This window comes from Malaclemys terrapin, chromosome 7 (genome assembly GCF_027887155.1).
Source record: "Malaclemys terrapin pileata isolate rMalTer1 chromosome 7, rMalTer1.hap1, whole genome shotgun sequence".
Taxonomy (NCBI): Eukaryota; Metazoa; Chordata; order Testudines; family Emydidae; genus Malaclemys; species Malaclemys terrapin.
This window is the reverse complement of record NC_071511.1, coordinates 14331986-14350433: the sequence shown is the minus strand read 5'-3', so window position 1 is coordinate 14350433 and position 18448 is coordinate 14331986. Positions and strand designations below refer to the sequence as shown.

The 18448-nt window shown below is 40.4% G+C and overlaps 1 protein-coding gene across 3 annotated transcripts in view; it reads left to right on the top strand.

Moving 5' to 3' along the window:
* The first annotated feature begins 6611 nt into the window (after positions 1–6611).
* The window catches only part of IL5RA (interleukin 5 receptor subunit alpha), a 31162-nt gene continuing 19325 nt past the window's right edge, over positions 6612–18448 (top strand). Inside the window, exons 1-6 of one of the 3 annotated variants that reach the window (XM_054033303.1) lie at positions 6612–6676; positions 11003–11087; positions 12230–12375; positions 13017–13155; positions 17575–17707; positions 17784–17971. In XM_054033303.1, the coding sequence (XP_053889278.1) occupies positions 11006–11087; positions 12230–12375; positions 13017–13155; positions 17575–17707; positions 17784–17971 (688 nt within the window). In that variant the 5' untranslated portion in view covers positions 6612–6676; positions 11003–11005. Of the gene's footprint in view, positions 6677–7150; positions 7394–11002; positions 11088–12229; positions 12376–13016; positions 13156–17574; positions 17708–17783; positions 17972–18448 lie in introns of those variants that run through there. The other 2 variants (XM_054033301.1, XM_054033304.1) reach the window with 2 other exon arrangements.

Sequence of the window (18448 nt, the reverse complement as noted above, 5' to 3'; positions counted from 1 at the left end):
ATTCTTTTCCAATCTGGTGGTGTAATTTGGCCCTTCTGGTACTGCAGATAGCAACCCACTTTTATTAGGGCAATTACAGTTACCATCTGTATCATTATTAGTAGTTGGCTGAGTGTTTTGAAATACTGAGATAGGGATTGTGATAATGTGTCCCACAGTGCTATGTACATGAGAATTAAAACAGAAATTTGGAGTAGTGACACTACCACTGAGGCCTTTATATATAAATATATTGTAATTAGTTACTACACAGTACTGTCCATCCATATTATAGATTACCCTTACTGCTGGTTGTCACCCTCTGGTAAGCTTCACTGGGCAGGAAACAGAAGTGGCTAGCTTCTCTGTTCCATTGGTTGAACTGCTCTGTGATCAGAGCCAGCTCTGTCTTTTTTGCCGCCCCAAGCAAAACAAACAAACAAACAAACAAAAAACCTGTGGGGCGGCCGGAGCGGCAGAGCAAAAAAAACCGTGCAGGGTGGCCATAGCGCGGGTGCAGGGGCACTCCTGGCGCTGCAGAGGCGGGGGGGGGGGGGAGGAAGCAGGAGATAACCTACTGAATGGACAGTAACCAATTTATCAAATATTGCTGTGTCAGGATGAACACTGAATAAGATTATTTTGAACAACATGTGCCTTAGTTAGGATGTAGTGTCAGTAACCCAAATTATGACTGGTACTAACAGGGAATTTGTTTACCCAATTTGTAGTTACTGTGTAACTTAATTTCTTTACCAATTTGTTTTTTCCTTGCCTTCATGTTGATTGCTGCCATTCATTTGTTGATTTTTAACCTGTGTGTTGGTTAAGCAGTTTAGCAAGGTTATGCACATTGTAAATGTTGTACAGCAATAATGCAATACAGCAATAATACAGTAGTACAGCAATAATACAGTTGTCTTTACATAATAACCAAGTTGAAATTAAATGACAGTTTATCCTGGTCCAGCTAGTGGGTTTTAGCTGATTGTTAACTTAATTGTCCATATATGGTAGATAGAGGTGTATTTGACCAGTCTCTAATTTATAAAGCACTTCATTTTTCTTTTCTTGATGCTTGGGGGTTTCTTTTGGTGTCTTCAGGGTGTGATATTTTCTGGTGTCTTTGGGTCTGTGGGATGCAACTTAAACAACTTTTGTTAGTTAACACAGTGAAGTTTTTTGTTTGTTTTCCTTTTTTGTTTTTGTTTTCAGTAACCCAAACTTAATACATTGTAAACAAACTTAGTTAAATTTTGTAATAGGGACAATGTAATAGGGACCGAATCTTTCATAATACAAGCTATACTTCTGCAATTGTTGTATAGACATTCATTTTTATTTGAGGTGCATTACTAATATTTTATACTAAATGTAATGCTTAACTACTAAAATAAATGCTCACAATCTTTCTTTGTTACTGTTACTTGCCCCACCGATTTTGTGGTGTGCTGTTTTCATCATTTAACAGCCATGGTTATAGTTTGCAGTAGTCTACATTTCAAGGCTACTGTCTCTGCTCTAGCCTTACAAATTACATTACATGTTTCTTCCCCATTATATTTTTTAAACTCTGTGGGGATTTGCAGAAAGGAGTTACGGGGGTTCCCTAGCTTGTGGTTTTCTGTCATGTTAGATTGCGATTCCTACAGCGGACAGCTCGCTTACTCATCAAATCAACGGTCGGGGTCACCAATGTCAGACATCACCAGTGTGGTGCTCTGCTCTGTTCAATGATGATAACAGTTGGCTACGTGCGTGTTTTCCCTCTGTGTGCTGCCCCGGCTCTGCGCAGATAGCTGACACAGCAAATCCCGAGAGAACCGCCAATAACAGACTCCGATAAGGTACGAAGGCACCTGCCCAGGTTTATTGCCAAACAAAACACAGTCTCTAGCTCCTCAGATCAGATGTCTATATTCTGCTAGTACGTATGTGTTCCCTGACAATGGACCGGCTCAGTCAGTGGCGGGATTTACCACTGCCTCCTAGGTCAGACAAAGACATCCACTCAGGGATGCATTCTTATACACAGGTACAAACAAGTTATACATCACTCTTGACGTATTGAGGTGCAACCCCTCTACGTAGTAAGGGGCCGCCTCTCATCTTGTACATGTTGGTTTGAGCAACACAACTCTATCGATCATATTACCCTTTTGCCTGTCTTTAGGATGGGTCAGCCTGTTCCTTGTTATCTGTGTGGAATGTGCAAGTATCAGAATGTTCTGGTATGTGTATTTTTGCAACATCAGCCCTTTCCTTGCTAGCTTCTATGAGCAGGGCCTTCCTCTGGCTCACAGTTCAACTTTGCTTTATGTTAATAAAGTCTTGCCCATTACTTTAGTTCAGGCCTTAGGCCTCATACCAGGCCTCTGATACAAGGGTTTATGTTTCAGGGCCTCATCTTACTATAGTATGTTGGCAAACAGAAATGTAAGTGGCTGGAGGGGACTTCACAAGGTCTAGTCCATCGTCCTGCCTCATTGTCCTGGGCCATCCTTGACTCTGACAGATGCTTGTCCAACCCGTTCTTAAAAACTTCCCATGTTTTTAAAGACTGTCCTTTAATTCATAGAGATGCACTGTTGCTCACCCCTAGAGTTCAAAGATCATGACTCAGCTCCCCCCAAAATCATGACTGGCTGGTTTAGAAATAATGAGATTTAAAAAATTAAAAAATGTGTTTATTTGCCTTGGACTTTTCTGAGCCTTTAGGGTGCTTTACTATGGAACTATGAGTGCTAGAAATTTACATTTGCAAAAAAATCAAAGCTGAGATTCACATGCAATCCCCTCATTCCAGCAGCCTGAACTTTAAGAAAAAGTACTGCAAGTCTCACAATAATATCACCAGAGCTGGCCACACTACTGATGAGCTGTAAACATGAGGAGTATTCTGTGGTAAAGTCTTAGGTCAAGAATCCCAGATAGACCTGCCTGGTTGCACCTGCTTACCTTTGGTGGGGCTCTGCATGGATGTAGAGATGTATGCAGATGGATCAAATTTCCCATGTCTTTAGTCCTTAGATTTCATTATAGAGAGCCCAAGCAGAACAGAGGTCCCGTGTGCAGCATGCCTGGATGCATTATGGATAGAAATAATGCAGAACATAGTTTAACTGTTAATTGTAAGCTCTTTGGGGCAGGAACTATCTCCTACTATATGTGCGTAGCAAAATGGAACTTTGATCTCATTTGGAGCCTCTAGGTACTGAACATAATAGTATTTCACATGACATATAGATGTTATATAAAAACATAAAATACTATTGCTGGAAAGTTGCAATGTAACACTACTTTATTTCTTAGAATGCAGAACAATACACACAAGAGCTTAAGAACAGAGAGACACAAAGCGGGTGACTCCCTAAAACAGAGAGACACAACTCACTTAAAGCTGGCTCTCTGCAGACTGTCTGCTGAGAAAGACCCAGATCACATGCTTCCCTATATAGCCCCCAAACCTGCAAGCAGGACCAGTAAACCCCTTACAAATTACAGTGGTAGCATCTTATTTTAATACAGCTTTCAATACACCACAAATACAAATAATAAAATAGCACATTCCCGTTTGGAATGTTGTTTTCAGTGTTGGTATCACAATTTGAAGATATAGCTGAGATTCAAAAGGTTCAGTGAAGGACAATAAAGATGGTTAGAAGTCTTTTGTGAGGATATGTCTATAGAAAGAGACTGAAAAGCGAGAGAACAGTAAACTACAAAACATAATGAGATAGTACTCCGAGCACAGGATGGGAAACGAGGAGCTCCCTGAGTTCTAATCTCAGCTCTGTTAGTAACTCATTGTTGGCCTTGGACAAGTCACCTAACCTTGCTGCCTCAGTTTCTTCATCTGCATATTACCTACCAAATGATATAGTTTTGAGGATTAATTACTATTTGAACAAAACTTTGAAAATGTAAACACTCTAACAGCTTTAAGTATTATATCATAGCCTCGACTGTGGGGACAGGTACATTAAAAATACTGTGAAAGGTATATAAGCACTTATTTGAGGTATATAAAATTAAAAATAGACCTGTTTTTTTATGTGGTCCCTTGTAAAAGAACATAATAAGGCATCTGGCCCTGTCAGTTCAGAGTCCACAAATTCATGGATTAATTTCCTGTTGTTAGCTAAGTCGTTTTGCTGTGTACTCCTTACCTTTGATCTCAAGAGCAAGGGGTCACTTGAAATTAATGGTTGGTACTTTTGATATAAAACAAAATAATTCTTCACAGTGTGTTAAGTCAGTGAGCTGAATTCACTAATACAGGAGGTCAGAACATTATATGCTGTAGCTGGCTTTAATAATGGCCTGGATAATTCTGTGACCAGAAAAACAAAATTATAGCTACAAAGGCAATGTTAGAGCCCATTGAATTTGATACTCCGGGTATTAAATGTTAGCCCCAGGGTCAGAAGGATCTCTTCCCCATGAAAAACATTTCACAATTTCTGAGGTGCATTAGGTTGGTGGACATTCTGCTTTCCTGTGAAATAATGACAGTAGTTAGGATACTGGTCCTAGTATTGCAAACCTGATGGTCCTACGTTTTCCAGTGCAGAGGGCACTATACCTCACTTAAACCTTTCATTAAGGCTTTAGATGGAATATACTGGTATAGTGAGACCTTGTTTGGATCCATTGACAAATTTTGTTGTTAAGCCATAATCAACTTGGGAAGATGCTGATGTTGGTCCATCCTCTGGTGCGTTTAGGACAATCACAAAGAAAAGTACCGCAGGGGTTTGCTTAGTACTTACCCTGATCCTGCTTGTTTCTTATTTACTGAACCATCATAATGCAAATGTTCTGATTTCTGGCAAATGTAGCATGTGACCTCCCTCTTGAGGTGAGCACAATTGGCAGTACTTCCCTTGTGCATCAGGCTGCAGGTGCTTCTGAGCACAGCTGCAGGCAGGCAAGTACTCACACAGTAAAGAACAAAACACACAAGTATCAAGGGATGATAAAATGAAATTTTAACAAAATGTAAGCAAATAACCAGCGAAAACATCACAAACAACAGAAAGGAACAGTCAGTGTCGTGACTTCAGCTTCTTAATGAAAAACACAGACAACGATTACAAAAGAATAAATTTATAATGTGTTCAGAAAAATTCCCATCATTAAATATAAGTTCATACTAATCTTCAGGCAACTTTAAAATTAATAGAACTCTATCTGAAATGTAACAATGTTTACCATTCTGAAATGTTTTACAAACATAGGCCCCAATTCTGCAAAATGTGTCCACCCACACAGAGCCTTGTGGGGCCTATATAGACCTTAATGGGTTTATAACTGATACATCAACTACAGAGATCACATCAAGCAATGAACTGGAGCCACTTCTGGTATTAAATTTGAGAGCTGTTCAACAATGCTCTGTGACATTGCATAATAATTTGGGTATTTGGTATAACTTTATTGAGAGAGAATGATTCAAAAATGGATAAATTTCCTCTTAGAAAGCTAGAAGGACACTACTGACTGAGGCAAAGGGACAAATTTGGCTCATTAGAACAAGAAGGCAGGCTGGGACTTTCAAAGGAGCCTGAAGGAGTTACACATCCACAGTTCATTGAAAGTCATTGGGAGTGGATGCCTGACTTTCTTTGCCTCCTTGGAAACTCCCGGCCTGAATAAAGTTCAGTCTCAGCAGCAAGTGTGTTGAAATGTTCATTGCAAATGGGAGGCAATGTTATACATAAATGCAATCTTTTGTCTCACATTTTAAGCAAAGTAAGCTGACACATTAGCATCTTGCCGTGGAAAGATTTTCCTGGCATTGAACACTTAAAAGAGATTGCAAGAGTGAAAGCCTGCAAGTATAAACGAACTCTTCCAAAAAATCTGATTTTATATATATATATATATATATGACCTTCAGTCAGACTTGTGTAAGATGGTAAGAATACTAAGAATCTGTCCCTGAGTGGCGGTAGCTAGGTTGATGGAAGGATTCTGTCATTGACCTATCCAATCCACATTTACACCTGGGATAGGTCAGCATAACTACAGGCTACAGCTCTCACGGGAATGAATGTGTCACACCCCTGAGTGCCGTAGCTATACCCATCTAACTTTTAAGTGTAGACCAGGCTGATGTGGCATAGCTAGGAAGAAGTTTTTTCTGCCAATGCAGGACCACCACCTGCTCAAATAATATTAGCTTTGGCAACAGAAGGACTCTTCTGTTAGTGTAGCTGCATCTATACTGGGTGTGTTTGTCAACATAGCTATGACGGTATAAGTTTTAAGTGTAGACCAAGCTTAAAACTAGCCTCCTTTTTATCCCATTCCAGAAACTTTCCATTGATAATGACAGTAGGGGAAAGGTTGCGAAAGATTGGCAGCTAAGTGGCGGACTGAGTATGGGACTAAATGTGAGCGGAAAATGCAGGCCGTTCAGTGAACTCTGTCCGGCAGACCCTGCCAAGATATGGTTTAGCGCAGTTCAGCATTTTTTTGTCTGTAAACAAGTCAGCTTATATAATGTGTATAATTTATGAATGCAATGAATGTAGCCAGCTGTTGACCCCATGTAATCTTGAAATAAGCGCTGGGGGATATAGCATTGCAGCGGACTCCCTTGGGTGGAGTCCTGCCTGGCCAGCTGTCCCGAACGGTCAAAGTTCCCTGCAGTCCCTCCGCGCACGCTGGGACTCTCCGCGCAGCTTAAAGTGTAAGTTCTTCCTTCAGTAAAGCTTTGCTTGCTATTCTCAGACTTGAGTGTCATCCTTTCACCGGTATCATGGCCCCCTTGTAGGCACAATGACAGAGTTGCTTTCCCTATCAGTTCTCTACATTTGTCTTTTCCTTTGTTTCTTAATTTCTCATTTCCTCTGCTATCACTTTTAATTGTAACTTTGTGCCAGAATTCTTTAACCCTGCAGAGCATTTGGGGATGCAGTTTGTATGAAAGACAAAAATCATCATAGTGTGTTGTATCATATTGCTATATGCCAAATTATTTATAGACCCACCATAGTATGGTATATAATTAAGCCAATACAGGTAGAAGTAAACCATTTCATGGCTTAAGAAAGCTCTTCATTCTGTGGTTATATGCACAGTTCCCTTTTTTTTCTGCACAGTCTCCTAATTAATCATCCGTCATCATTTCTAACGTACCTCTCAGAGTTGCATTTAAGCACAGAGCAGAGTTATAAAAGAAACACGGAGAGAGCTGCCCAGAGGCCAGTTTTCAGAAACAGAGCAAAGAATCTGAAAGGCACCCTTAGGATTCTGCTGGGAACCTCAAGGAACATTTTTTGGAGGCGTGAATGGGTATCCCTTTTACAGCTTGCCTTGTCTTCTGTGCACTGGGAAATGAAAGTCTGGAACCTGCTCCCAGTCAGTAAACTCTTGACAGTGGACTAGACTGCAGCTGTGCTAATAAGTAAGAAAAACCTTAACTTCTAGCAGATGTTCTCTGCAACCTTGGCTTTTTTGCTGTCTTTTAAGATGGAAGATACTATTTATAATTTTCTACAGTATTTATTTTATACCATACGTAATCAAAATTTGCTTGCTTCTTATTTCAGTGTGAATACTTATCATGCTTATTAATGAATATGCTGTTAATGCTATTGTAGATATCTAATCAGCTTGTCTAATGATTTAAAATGACACTTTTGTTTGATCAGAGAGACAAGGTGGGTGAGGTAATATCTTTTATTTCACCAACTTCTGTTGGTGAGCAAGACAAGCTTTGGAGGCACACAGAGCTCTTCCTCAGGTCTGGGAAAGGTACTTCCAATGTCATAGCAAAATGTAACATGGACTGGATTGCTTAAAGCACATAGTATAAGGGACCATTCAAGGTAGAGTGGCCCGTTAACACCATAAAAGATTTTACTTCACCCACCTTGTCTCTGAAATATCCTGAGACCAAGACAGCTACATGTACACTGCATACATTTTCGTTTGATTACATTTTCAGTAATTTAACATACAAACCCACCAGTAAATGATACAGTACAATGGTAAATATATCTGAAAAGTTTGTAGTATTGTGTGAGTATGGAAATGCCTCTTTAAAGCGTTAATTTTTCTGTACTGGGATGATGGAAAAATGAAGTATAAAATAAAAAGAAATGAGGACGGAAAAGATTTGGAGCTAAAATAACAAGGATTCAAGGATAAAACAGCGTAAGATTCGGTCAAGGTAAACTGATCTGCATTAGTATAATATTTTTCTCCCATTTTTCAGATGGGGAAATTAAGGGTCCAGGAATCTTAGGGCAGGTCTACACTTAAAACGCTGCCCGGCACAGCTGCCCGAATGCAACTGCACTGCTGTAGCACTTTAATGAAAACACTCTAAGCCGACGGGAGAAAGCCCTCCCATCGGCTTAGTTAATCCACCTCTGGGAGAGGCGATAACTATGTCGGCGGGAGAAGCTTCCCTGCTGACATAGTGCTGTCTAACCGGTGCTTAGGTCAGTATAACTACGTTGCTCAAGGGTGTGGATTATTCATACTTATCCTGAAGTAATTCTGTAGTGTAGACCAGGGCCTAGTGTCCTTCCAAGGTCCCAGGGAAAGTATGTGGTGGAAGAAGAATTAGAATCCAGATCTCTTGACTCCAAGGTAAAAATTTACAAACTTGGGTGTTAGGCTCCCAAATCCATCTTTTGGCTACTAAATAGATGGCTTGATTTGCAGGCGTGCTGAGCACCAGCCGCCTCCATCCAAGTCAGTGTTGTGAAATTACTGAGGTAAGGCCGAGAGGTGAGTCTTCAGCACATCTGAAAAGCTGGGCATTTTAGAAACCTAAAGGTGAACTCAGGTACCTAACTTTAGGCACCTATGTTTGAAAAAATTGATCGCCGGTGTTGTGCTCCCTATTTACTGAGAGAAATATTATAAAGCTCTCTTTAAAACATTACATAATGGTACTGCTGCAGCTATGATGCAATAATAAAGCACCTCCCATAGCTAAAAAGTGTAATCATAAGTGAAATCATAAGTTCAATACTCTGATTACATCAGCTTAAATGATACCAGAACTAAACGGTAAGTACCATTGCATTGTCTCTATGAGGCTCAGACCTCCCTGTTAGGATTTGTATGTGTTTAGTCCAATTTTTCAGTAATTTGAATGTGTTTTAGCAGAAATATGATCTAGCCATGCACCTGTGGATTTCACCATTGGCTGTAATTACTCTGGTGGCTGTAAGTCAATAACATAAGTTGAGTTAGATTTTTGTATCTTTAGTAATGTTTATGGAAGAAGAACTGAAAATCTGTATGAGGCTTGCAAACGGAATTTTAAAGAAATGCTGTATTTCATATTTTTACATTTTTTCAAGACCCACTGAGTCTTTTCTTACACAAAGACTTTTTTATTGGTATGATTTCTGTGTCTTTACATACAGATTAGGCAACAATTAAATAGCCCATTTTAGGGCATGTCTACCACAGCCCTAACTCAACCTATGTTATTGACTTACAGCCACCACAGTAATTACAGCCAATGGTGAAATCCACAGGTGCATGGCTTTTCAGGAGCTATACTGCCATCGAGGGCAAGTGGTCTTGGAGATATTGTGCAGGCATGTGGATGGCCCTGGCATGATTCTTTGAAATTCACATGGATCTCAGGAGGGCATTAAGTGTCAGGCCAAATCTGGTTCCCACTCCACAGTAGCAGATGGAGGCCAAGCTTGGCTCCCTTGAGACTGAGCAGTTAGAAACACCACAGGTCCAACCAGACTCATGCACTTTCCTGACCAGCAAAGAACTAGCTCCCCACAGGATATAAACATAGAGAATGGAGTGGGACTTGGCTGTTACACAACACCTTGTTTTCATGAACTCAAAATTAAAAATAGTTCCTCTTCAGCAGAAGTTTTCAAACCTGCGCTTGCTGGCTCACTGGGGATCTGCAGAGTACTTGCTGATGGGTCATGGAAAACTGATAAGTCACGGGATGCTAGCTCTTTTCCTTTCCAACTGCTAAATCACTTTACAGAGGCTAAAATACACTAAATACTTTCACAGTGTTATTTTTCCTTGTAAGGAATTGCTGTAGTTGTCACAGACAAATTATGTGCGTCAGAATGGGAGGGAATGCACTCATGCCTGAGGACGTTCTTAGTGAGACAGTCTCTCTCTTAAGATGAGGTCCATCATATGAAAGTTTGGGGACATACTGGTCAGTACTGCCTTGTTGTTTATATGTGAATGATCAGTAGAACAGATTTTCTGTACTTCACACAAAAAAAACTAGTTTAATCTCAGCACACTATGCTGTTTACTAAACATTAAAAGTCTAATACAAACAAAAATGGGTTCTCTTACACCCAGTAATAAACACAGTCATGTAAGTCCCTGGAGAATGTAGCCCATACGGCTAGCCTGCTAGCTTGTTTTATTATATACCGCAAGAACATGGAAGTAACGGTTCAGGCAATAGGATGTTGACAAGACGTAAGTTAGTAAAATAGTGTACATGGAAAGGAAGGAGGGTACAATGAAGGTTGTAGTGTGTGCAGAGACAACCTGTACCTGCTGATAGTGGGGGGAGGACACAATTTAAAGGTTCGGCTTCGAGTCATACCCCCCCACAAGGCTGACCACCTTCCTTTACCCTCAGTCTCCCATTCCAGAAAGCAGCGGCCCCTCCCTAAGCTCCCAGATTTTGCTCCTGCCTCTCCTTGCGGGGTGCAGCTCACCGGTGCCGACAGCTGCTGCACAGGGAAGGGGGACCTGCCATAACATGTGACCCACATGCCCCCCCCCCACATGTCATCCTTAGGTGGGTGGTCCACAGAAATTTGGTAATGGCAAGATGTGTACCTGCAGGGGAAGGAGTGGAGAGTAGACACTGTAAGGTGACATCTTAATTTCCTTAATTTTGTTTATTTGCATGTAGCAACCTCAGATGTTACACTACAAACTTTGTGTGTTAATTTATAGCTAAGGGATTGTGTCTTGTATTTGCTAGTTGAAATGGGGCTGAGGCATGTGCTGATAACTAACTGTTATCGTTTATTACCAAAAGGCTATGGCCATCGTGGTGAGCATTTTTCCAGTTCTCCTTTGGAGAATGATGGCATTTCAGACAAACTTATTGCAGGCTAAAGGAAGTAAGTAATTTTCTTCTAGTGATACCTGAACCTTTTGTTCTTTTGCCATTTATATGCTTACATTTTTCACCCATCATGATTTGTTCTCCCGGGGTCTCTGTCACCTTGTCCTTCTAAATTGTCAGTCCCATCCTTCTTCTGTCTCTGCAAATATTTATGCCTTGTTTCCTTGTTCAGCATACATATGTTCCACACATATATGTAGGCTTGGCAGAATTCAATTTTTTTTTATTATTTCAATGGATAATACCAATGTTTATTTTAAGCCTTTTTTCCAATTTTTATTGATTCTAATTTTCACAGTTGGGCAAAATTATGGGTGTGTGTATCAGACAATTATTTAATGACAGCAGGTGTTGTTATTAAAAAAGTTAAAGCTTTATTATATCATTAAAACACTAACTGTCAACATCACATGTCAAAATATACAAAGTAAATATCCTTAAACCAAACAAAAATAAGTTTTCAAGCAGCATTTCTCTTACTTTACCTATTTATAAATTTTGATTACCAATGGAAATATTTTTCGTCGGTTTGTGTGTGTGCGTACGGTGAAAGCGATGTACACGGATATTTGCCAATAAAAATCTAATCCTGGGAAGCCTACACATATAAATTCTTGTGTTTTCAATTAAATCTCTCTGTATGGTTTAATATACATTTCTTCCAGGGACAAAACTCAATTCCATCTTGTTTGTAAGGCCCTAATTGTGCAAACTGATTTGTGGGTGACAGCCCTGGGCCAATACAAATGCCCATGGACCTTAGGGATCCATCCATGTAAATCAACGTGAAGGATTCAAAACTATGTTTTATAAACAAACTAGATGTGATAGTAGGTTACTCAACTTCACGAACTTAAAGAAATCTGGTTTTCATAATAATTTTAGCTTGGTTAGGTTTTAATTAAATTCCTGTTCAATAATCTATTTGCTCCTAACTCTCAGCCTTTTGACCAAGTATAAGAAACATGTTTTATAAGAAGCTATTGAATGAATGCAGTCTAACATTTAAATGAAGTCTGTAACCATTTTCCTGTATTGATAGTTACTTGTAAGTAGTTATTGCTCTGACCTACTCACTATTATTAGTTTATTCATTAGTATATCATTAATTCTTTTGTTTTCTCCCTTAATCAACAGTTCAGGTTCTCCCACCTGTTAATTTCACCGTCACAGTCTCTGCACTAGCAGAAGTACTTTTGCAATGGAAACCAAACCCTGATCAGGAAAAGAATGACACTATTAATAAATATGAGGTGGATATTATGACTCCTAAGTTGGACCCAGTAAGTGTAAAGTATGGCTAATACATGTTGGCTTAAATATGCTATATCAAATTCAAACCCAAGATTTACTGATTAAGATATGACTTTCAGATACATTGGCTCATCAGATTTACTTTTGGCTCTGTGTCATAAACAAATATATTAACTGTTGGCCACATCCATCTCTCTCTCTGCCTATGGGAACAACTCTGTTCCAAGGGAGATTAACCCCAGGAGATAGCAGGTGTTAGTACTGCTGTCACGCTTCCCAAGGAATTCTACTAAGTGAGGGCAGTTTTGCTTTTTGGCCCGTTGGAGGCTGTCCGGGAGAGGTGTTGAATCAGCACTGCTTCTGGATGGTATAGTCCACCACTGATGTTACTGCATTTATTGCAGATTGACGCCAGTATATAGATAGTATTTGGGACCATGCTTCACCAAAATTCTGTACATGGAAGCCTTCATTTAACCCATTTCCAGTAGGCAATCCCTCATCTTAAGCAACACATTTGAAGTACCTTCATATGGTTTCAAATACCATATGATTTGAACTTTAGTTAAAGACCACCTTTGTTAGGAGATCTACCTTTGCTGGTTCCCTGAGTGAGAACCTAGGTCAGGTTTCATTGCATTTGAGACTAATAAATTGTTTATTTTTCAAGTTTGATACAAAGAAAACTTGCAGTACCTGTACGGTTGTGCTTCATAATGGTTTTTCTGCACGTATTCGGACATTGCTTCTCTATAACAACTCACAAATGGAAAGTAACTGGGTTACAGCTAAACTTCAAGCCCCACCAGGTAAGATGTGTTAGGAACAAGGATTTAATTTTATGTTATGTTCTAGTCTGTAGACAAGAAAGCATGAAAAAGATGACAGGTTAAAAACTTCAAAAGGAGACACATCTCCTGCTCTACATGCCATTGTTCTTATACAATAGTTTTGGTCCAGATTCCAATATCTTTATTCACACTGAATAGCATCTTACTCCTGATTATAACTTCATGACTTCATTTTGTCAATGGCACTACTTGTGGAGCAAGATGCTATTCAATCTGAGTATGGGTATCAGAACTCGGCCCTCAGGAGGGACATAAATTCCCAAGGAGCAGGAGATGGCTGAGATTTAGGGTATCAGTTAAGATTAGCCTGGTTTGGCCAATATAACTGATAAAAGGAGGTGGAGTAGTGGTTTTGTTAGAGCAGGAAGTGGGCAGAAATATCATGAGGATGTGTAAGATCCTGAAATGAAAAGAACAGAAAGATGCATATCCTGGAAGACTTACTGGCTCAGGGGACTGGTAACAGAATAACGACCTTTTTCACCTGTAGTTACTGTTTGACTTTAAATTACTACTACTTAAAAACTGTTGAGAGGTCTGCGAAATAAGCTGGGGAATCCTGTTTGGTTTCTGGTGGAGCTGATTCATCATCACAGTTTTAACTAATTGTCTATCTATGCTGAAAGGACTGAATGGAGATGGGCACTATTTCTCAACCTTAGAAATGACCCCTACAGGTAGCGGCAATTTAGATGGTAGGGATGCATGTAGAAGGTTGCACCCAAGCAGCAAAAAAAGCGCCGCCCCGAGCCCCCCCGCCAAGCGCCGGAGCCCGCCCCCCCCCCCTGCACCGATTGCCGCCGGAACCCCCCCCGAGCGCCGAGCCCCGCGCCGCCCCGCCGGAGCCTGCCCCCGCCCCCTGCCGAGCGCCGCCGGAAACCCCGTCCAGCGCCGCGCCAGCGCCGCACCTCCACCGAGCGCCAGAACCACCCGAGCGCCGAGCCCCGTGCTGCCCCCCCGCCGAGCGCCACGCCGCTGGAGCCCGCTCCTGCCCCCCGCCGAGCGCCGCCGGAACACCCCTCCAGCGCCGCGCCCGCGCCGCCCCCTCGCCGAGCCCTGCGCAACCGGAGCCCGCCCCCCCAGCGCCGCGCCGCCGGAGCGCCCCCCCCGTGGAATGCCGCGCTGCGCTCCCCCCGCCGCCCCTTACCAGGTGCCGCCCCAAGCATGTGCTTGGGTGCCTGGTGCCTGGAGCCGGCCCTGACTGCTGTTGTAAGATTTGATCCTGTAAATGGACTCGCATTCTTATAAATCAAATCTAACCATCCATCCTTTGTTTTAAAAAACATACTCCTGTTTTAGGATTTTGAATTCTCCATGAGACAAGTCTGTAGCACTCGTCTCCTACAGAATTTTCATTTTCCCAATTGTCCTGCATTGTTTTCATTGTTGGCCTGGTATCCAGCAATATCAGCAATCAGAGCCTTGTGTTACAAAAAAGCTAAGCAAACAGGCCCCAGAGAATCATAGTTATCTCTATTGCTTCTTCTATCTCCTTTCCAATCTGTATCTGATTTCAATCTCTCTGCAGCTCTTGTCATCTCCATGCTAGCCAGACTCACTCTTGGAAGCCCTCAAGCCTGGAATACGTTCTGCAGCTGCACAACTTTGATAATCCTTACAACAGAGTTCTTGAAAGACAGTAGCTGACATCATCTAATCCCCTCTTATTTAATAATTCAGTTCACTTCTGCTCTAGAGACAATTTAGACCAGCTCAAGTCTAAATACACCAATTACATCATAAAGCCTGAAGGGCCGTGTTGTATCTGTTCTAGCCTGACTTTCTTTATGCAAACAGATTCAACCAATTCTGCGGAAGAATGAAATGGAAGTGATTTTAAGAAGCTTTTGATGTTTGAAATGTTTATTTAGATAGAGATAGGTCTGTTTACACATGTATGTATGTATGTGTACTTGTCAGACATCATGCAAACTGCTTGAGAAAGCCTTATACTATTGAACCTGATTCAAAGCCCTTACTAGTCAGTGGGACTACGGAGAGGCTTAAAATTATGCATGTGTGTAGTATTAATTGGGCCTACAAACTTACCCTAATTGTGAGCTCAATTGTAAGAAGTGAGTGAAAGTTCAGAAAATGTCACAGTAGCCTACAATAAATGTTGATGGGGAAAGATACAAAAGGGAGACAGAATTAGTTAAAAAACCTACTGTTATAACTCAAGCACTGTGTTAAGATCATGCCTGGTAAGCAAAAAAAGTCTGGGACTGGAACTCAGTGAACCAAAAATGGTGTTTTGGAAATTAGACCTAATTGGCAAACAAAATAATGAGGCAATGGGTTATTCTGCCCATCATTCCCTTTTGGGTGCCTTAAAAGAAAAGACGTTAGTGTGTGTGTGTGTGGGGGGGGGAAATCAAGCAGCAGCTGTCTGCCAACAACCAGTGACTGAAAGATGGGAGAACAGGAACAAGCAAGCTTCACCACCATGGCTTTCCTCCCTCCCTCACCCACTGGAACCCTGGAGTCGGCCCTGCCCAGATGATATCACTACCCCCACTGGCTCTGGCTAAATCCTGGACACCATCTGGGGTCTGAGACTGTGTTGTTTTCTTCCCTGCCTGTGTATCTTTTGCCCGCCCCACCTTATTTCTTTTCTTTCCTATCCCTCCTCATTTGCCTTCTAATTAATAGAAGTCTTGCTTAGCCAGCCGAGACTGCATATTTTTCCAGTATGTCTGTGAGCCTGTGCCTAGAGAGGCAGATAAAAGCAATGCCTAAATACTCCAACACTGGTACAAGTTTGCCAAGTCTTGGAGTGGCTGATAAGACTGTGCCATGCCTGTGTTTCTCCAGCAGTCAGGTTGCAAATGAGAGTTAACACCAGAGACAAAAGTTGCATTTTCTATCTTTCCTGTTCTTTTCTCTCCTCTTGTGTGTATTTGTCTTGTTTTGCCTTCTAGAAAATGGGATCAGACTTTAAAAACGACAGCAACAGCAGCTCCAGCCCATCTCACCTAACTTTTTCTCTTTTCCCCAAAAATGACCATTTAAGAGACTATCAAAGATTTTTTTCCTTCTAAAGACTCTCTATAGGTAAAGGAAAAGGGAACAAGGGATGCTGTTAAAATAAAAGTCTTGCTTAATACTTTACAGTTTAAATGCTTTAACTGTTTTCCCTTCTTTTCTCTATCTTTAATAATAGTTTAAAAGGTTTTTTAATGATGTGTTTGCTATGGTACTAAGCAGGCTGAGGTCTTTGTTTACCAAATGTTAAAGGTCGTTTAAAACTGTTTAATGTTCGAAATTTACAGGGTTAACACCTTTAACTCTTTGGGCTGATATATAAGGCCCGACTTGAATTGTGGGATGAATTTTAAATAATTGCGGCTGAGTTGCGAACAAGACATGGAAAATCATGGAAAAGTAATAATGGACCTTTATTAATAGCAGTAATTTGGAAAAGCCAAAGTAGACCTATATGTTTAAGAAAAATTTACTGGAACGATAGAACACTGAAGAAGGGGGAGGGATAGCTCATTGGTTTGAGCATTGGCCTACTAAACAGAGGGTTGTGAGTTCAATCCTTAGGGGGGCAGTTTGGGGCAAAAATCTGTCTGGGGACTGGTCCTGTTTTGAGTAGAGGGTTGGACTAGATGACCTCCTGAGGTCCCTTCCAACCCTGATAGTCTATGATTATGTTATGCCTGCTAATATTTTTGATAACCAACCATTTTGCTGCAACTATATTACATGCATTTTAAAACAGTGATCGTACAATATAAAATTCAGAAGACTAAAAGTCTCAACACAACTGCTGTAGAAATCAAGTCCAGTCACGTTAGCCTTTTACAGGCATTGAATGGTAGTGCAGTATTAATTGCATAATCAAAATGTCTGCAAAATTGTGGACTGTGCAAAGTAAGCCAATTAAAATAAAAATTGCAGTGGAAGCCGCAAGATCTGCAATTTCTGTACTATCGTGGATGAAGTAGGGCTGTACTCTTATAGACCATCAAATGTAGTCTAACATGTGCTTAAGAGTTTTGGTGGAATGCGATTTAAAGAAATTGCTTCAAGTGAATGGGGCTAAGAGAAAATATTTTATAACTTTCTAAAACATTTCTAAACATTGTTTTCCATAACTGAGGGGCATATACAGAATACGTGGTGGTGTCCGGTGGTATAAAAATAACATTTGTAGTGTTTGGGATGAACCACTTCACTACTCATGAGAGAGACATCCCAATCTTGTATAAATATTTGATATATAGAATATATACATATACAAGGAACCAAAGATTGTAATCAATTGTATTTTATGTTATTTTATATTCATGAGTAATAAGAACATGCTAGTAAATATTTAGCACTTATTACCTTACAAATGCAACCTTTTATGTATTGTTGGTGCTAAAGGTGCTGTTGAGACATCAGTCACTAACTTGTCCTGTGTGATTTACATGGCCATTAATAATACTGCATCTCTTCATTGCAACTGGCTTGCTGGCAAAGAGGCACCAGAAGATACAAAATACTTTCTATTTTACAGGTAAGGGTCTGATTCTATTTTTGCCCCTTGTTAGTTTCCTTAAGATAATAGTGTCTTACAAACTCATCTTATTTAGGTATAATAGCTACACTGAAGAATGCCAAGAATATAGTAAAGACAACTGGAAGAGAAATATTGGTTGCCGATTTTCAAACACTTACATAAAGACAAGTGAAATTGACGAAGTCGTCGTACACATTAATGGGTCAAGCAAGTACACTGCAATCAAACCTTTTGAACAGTTATTTAATCCAAATGCCATTGGTGAGTAAATATGTTTAGTTTTTACACATTAAAATATCAGTATAACTTCTTAGATCTTGGTGAAATGTTTGCAGTGAAATCTTTAAAAAATCTGGTATAAAACTCAAACCTGCTCTGCATTTTGGCTTAAAGGCTTGCTGAAATTCCTTGGTGGTTTGAATGATCCATGCTCCAGTTTAAGATATGGGCTAGTTTAAGGTTTTGCGTGGATATTTTCTGAAATTGGAGGTGTTAGTGTGGAACTAGGGCAAATATGATTTTAACTGTGTGGTTTTAACAGTTAGGTTTAAATTCTAGGACAATAAAAAATAAGAGATAGAAATAACCTATTAGTTCATCTAATTTATCTGTCTGCCAAAGTATGGTTTCAGTATTTTTTTACTGCTTTATCCAGTCTAGTCTTAAATGTCCCAAGCAATGCAGCTTTTACCAGTTTTTATTATACAGTTTAACACATTTCATTGGAAGGAAGCTTTT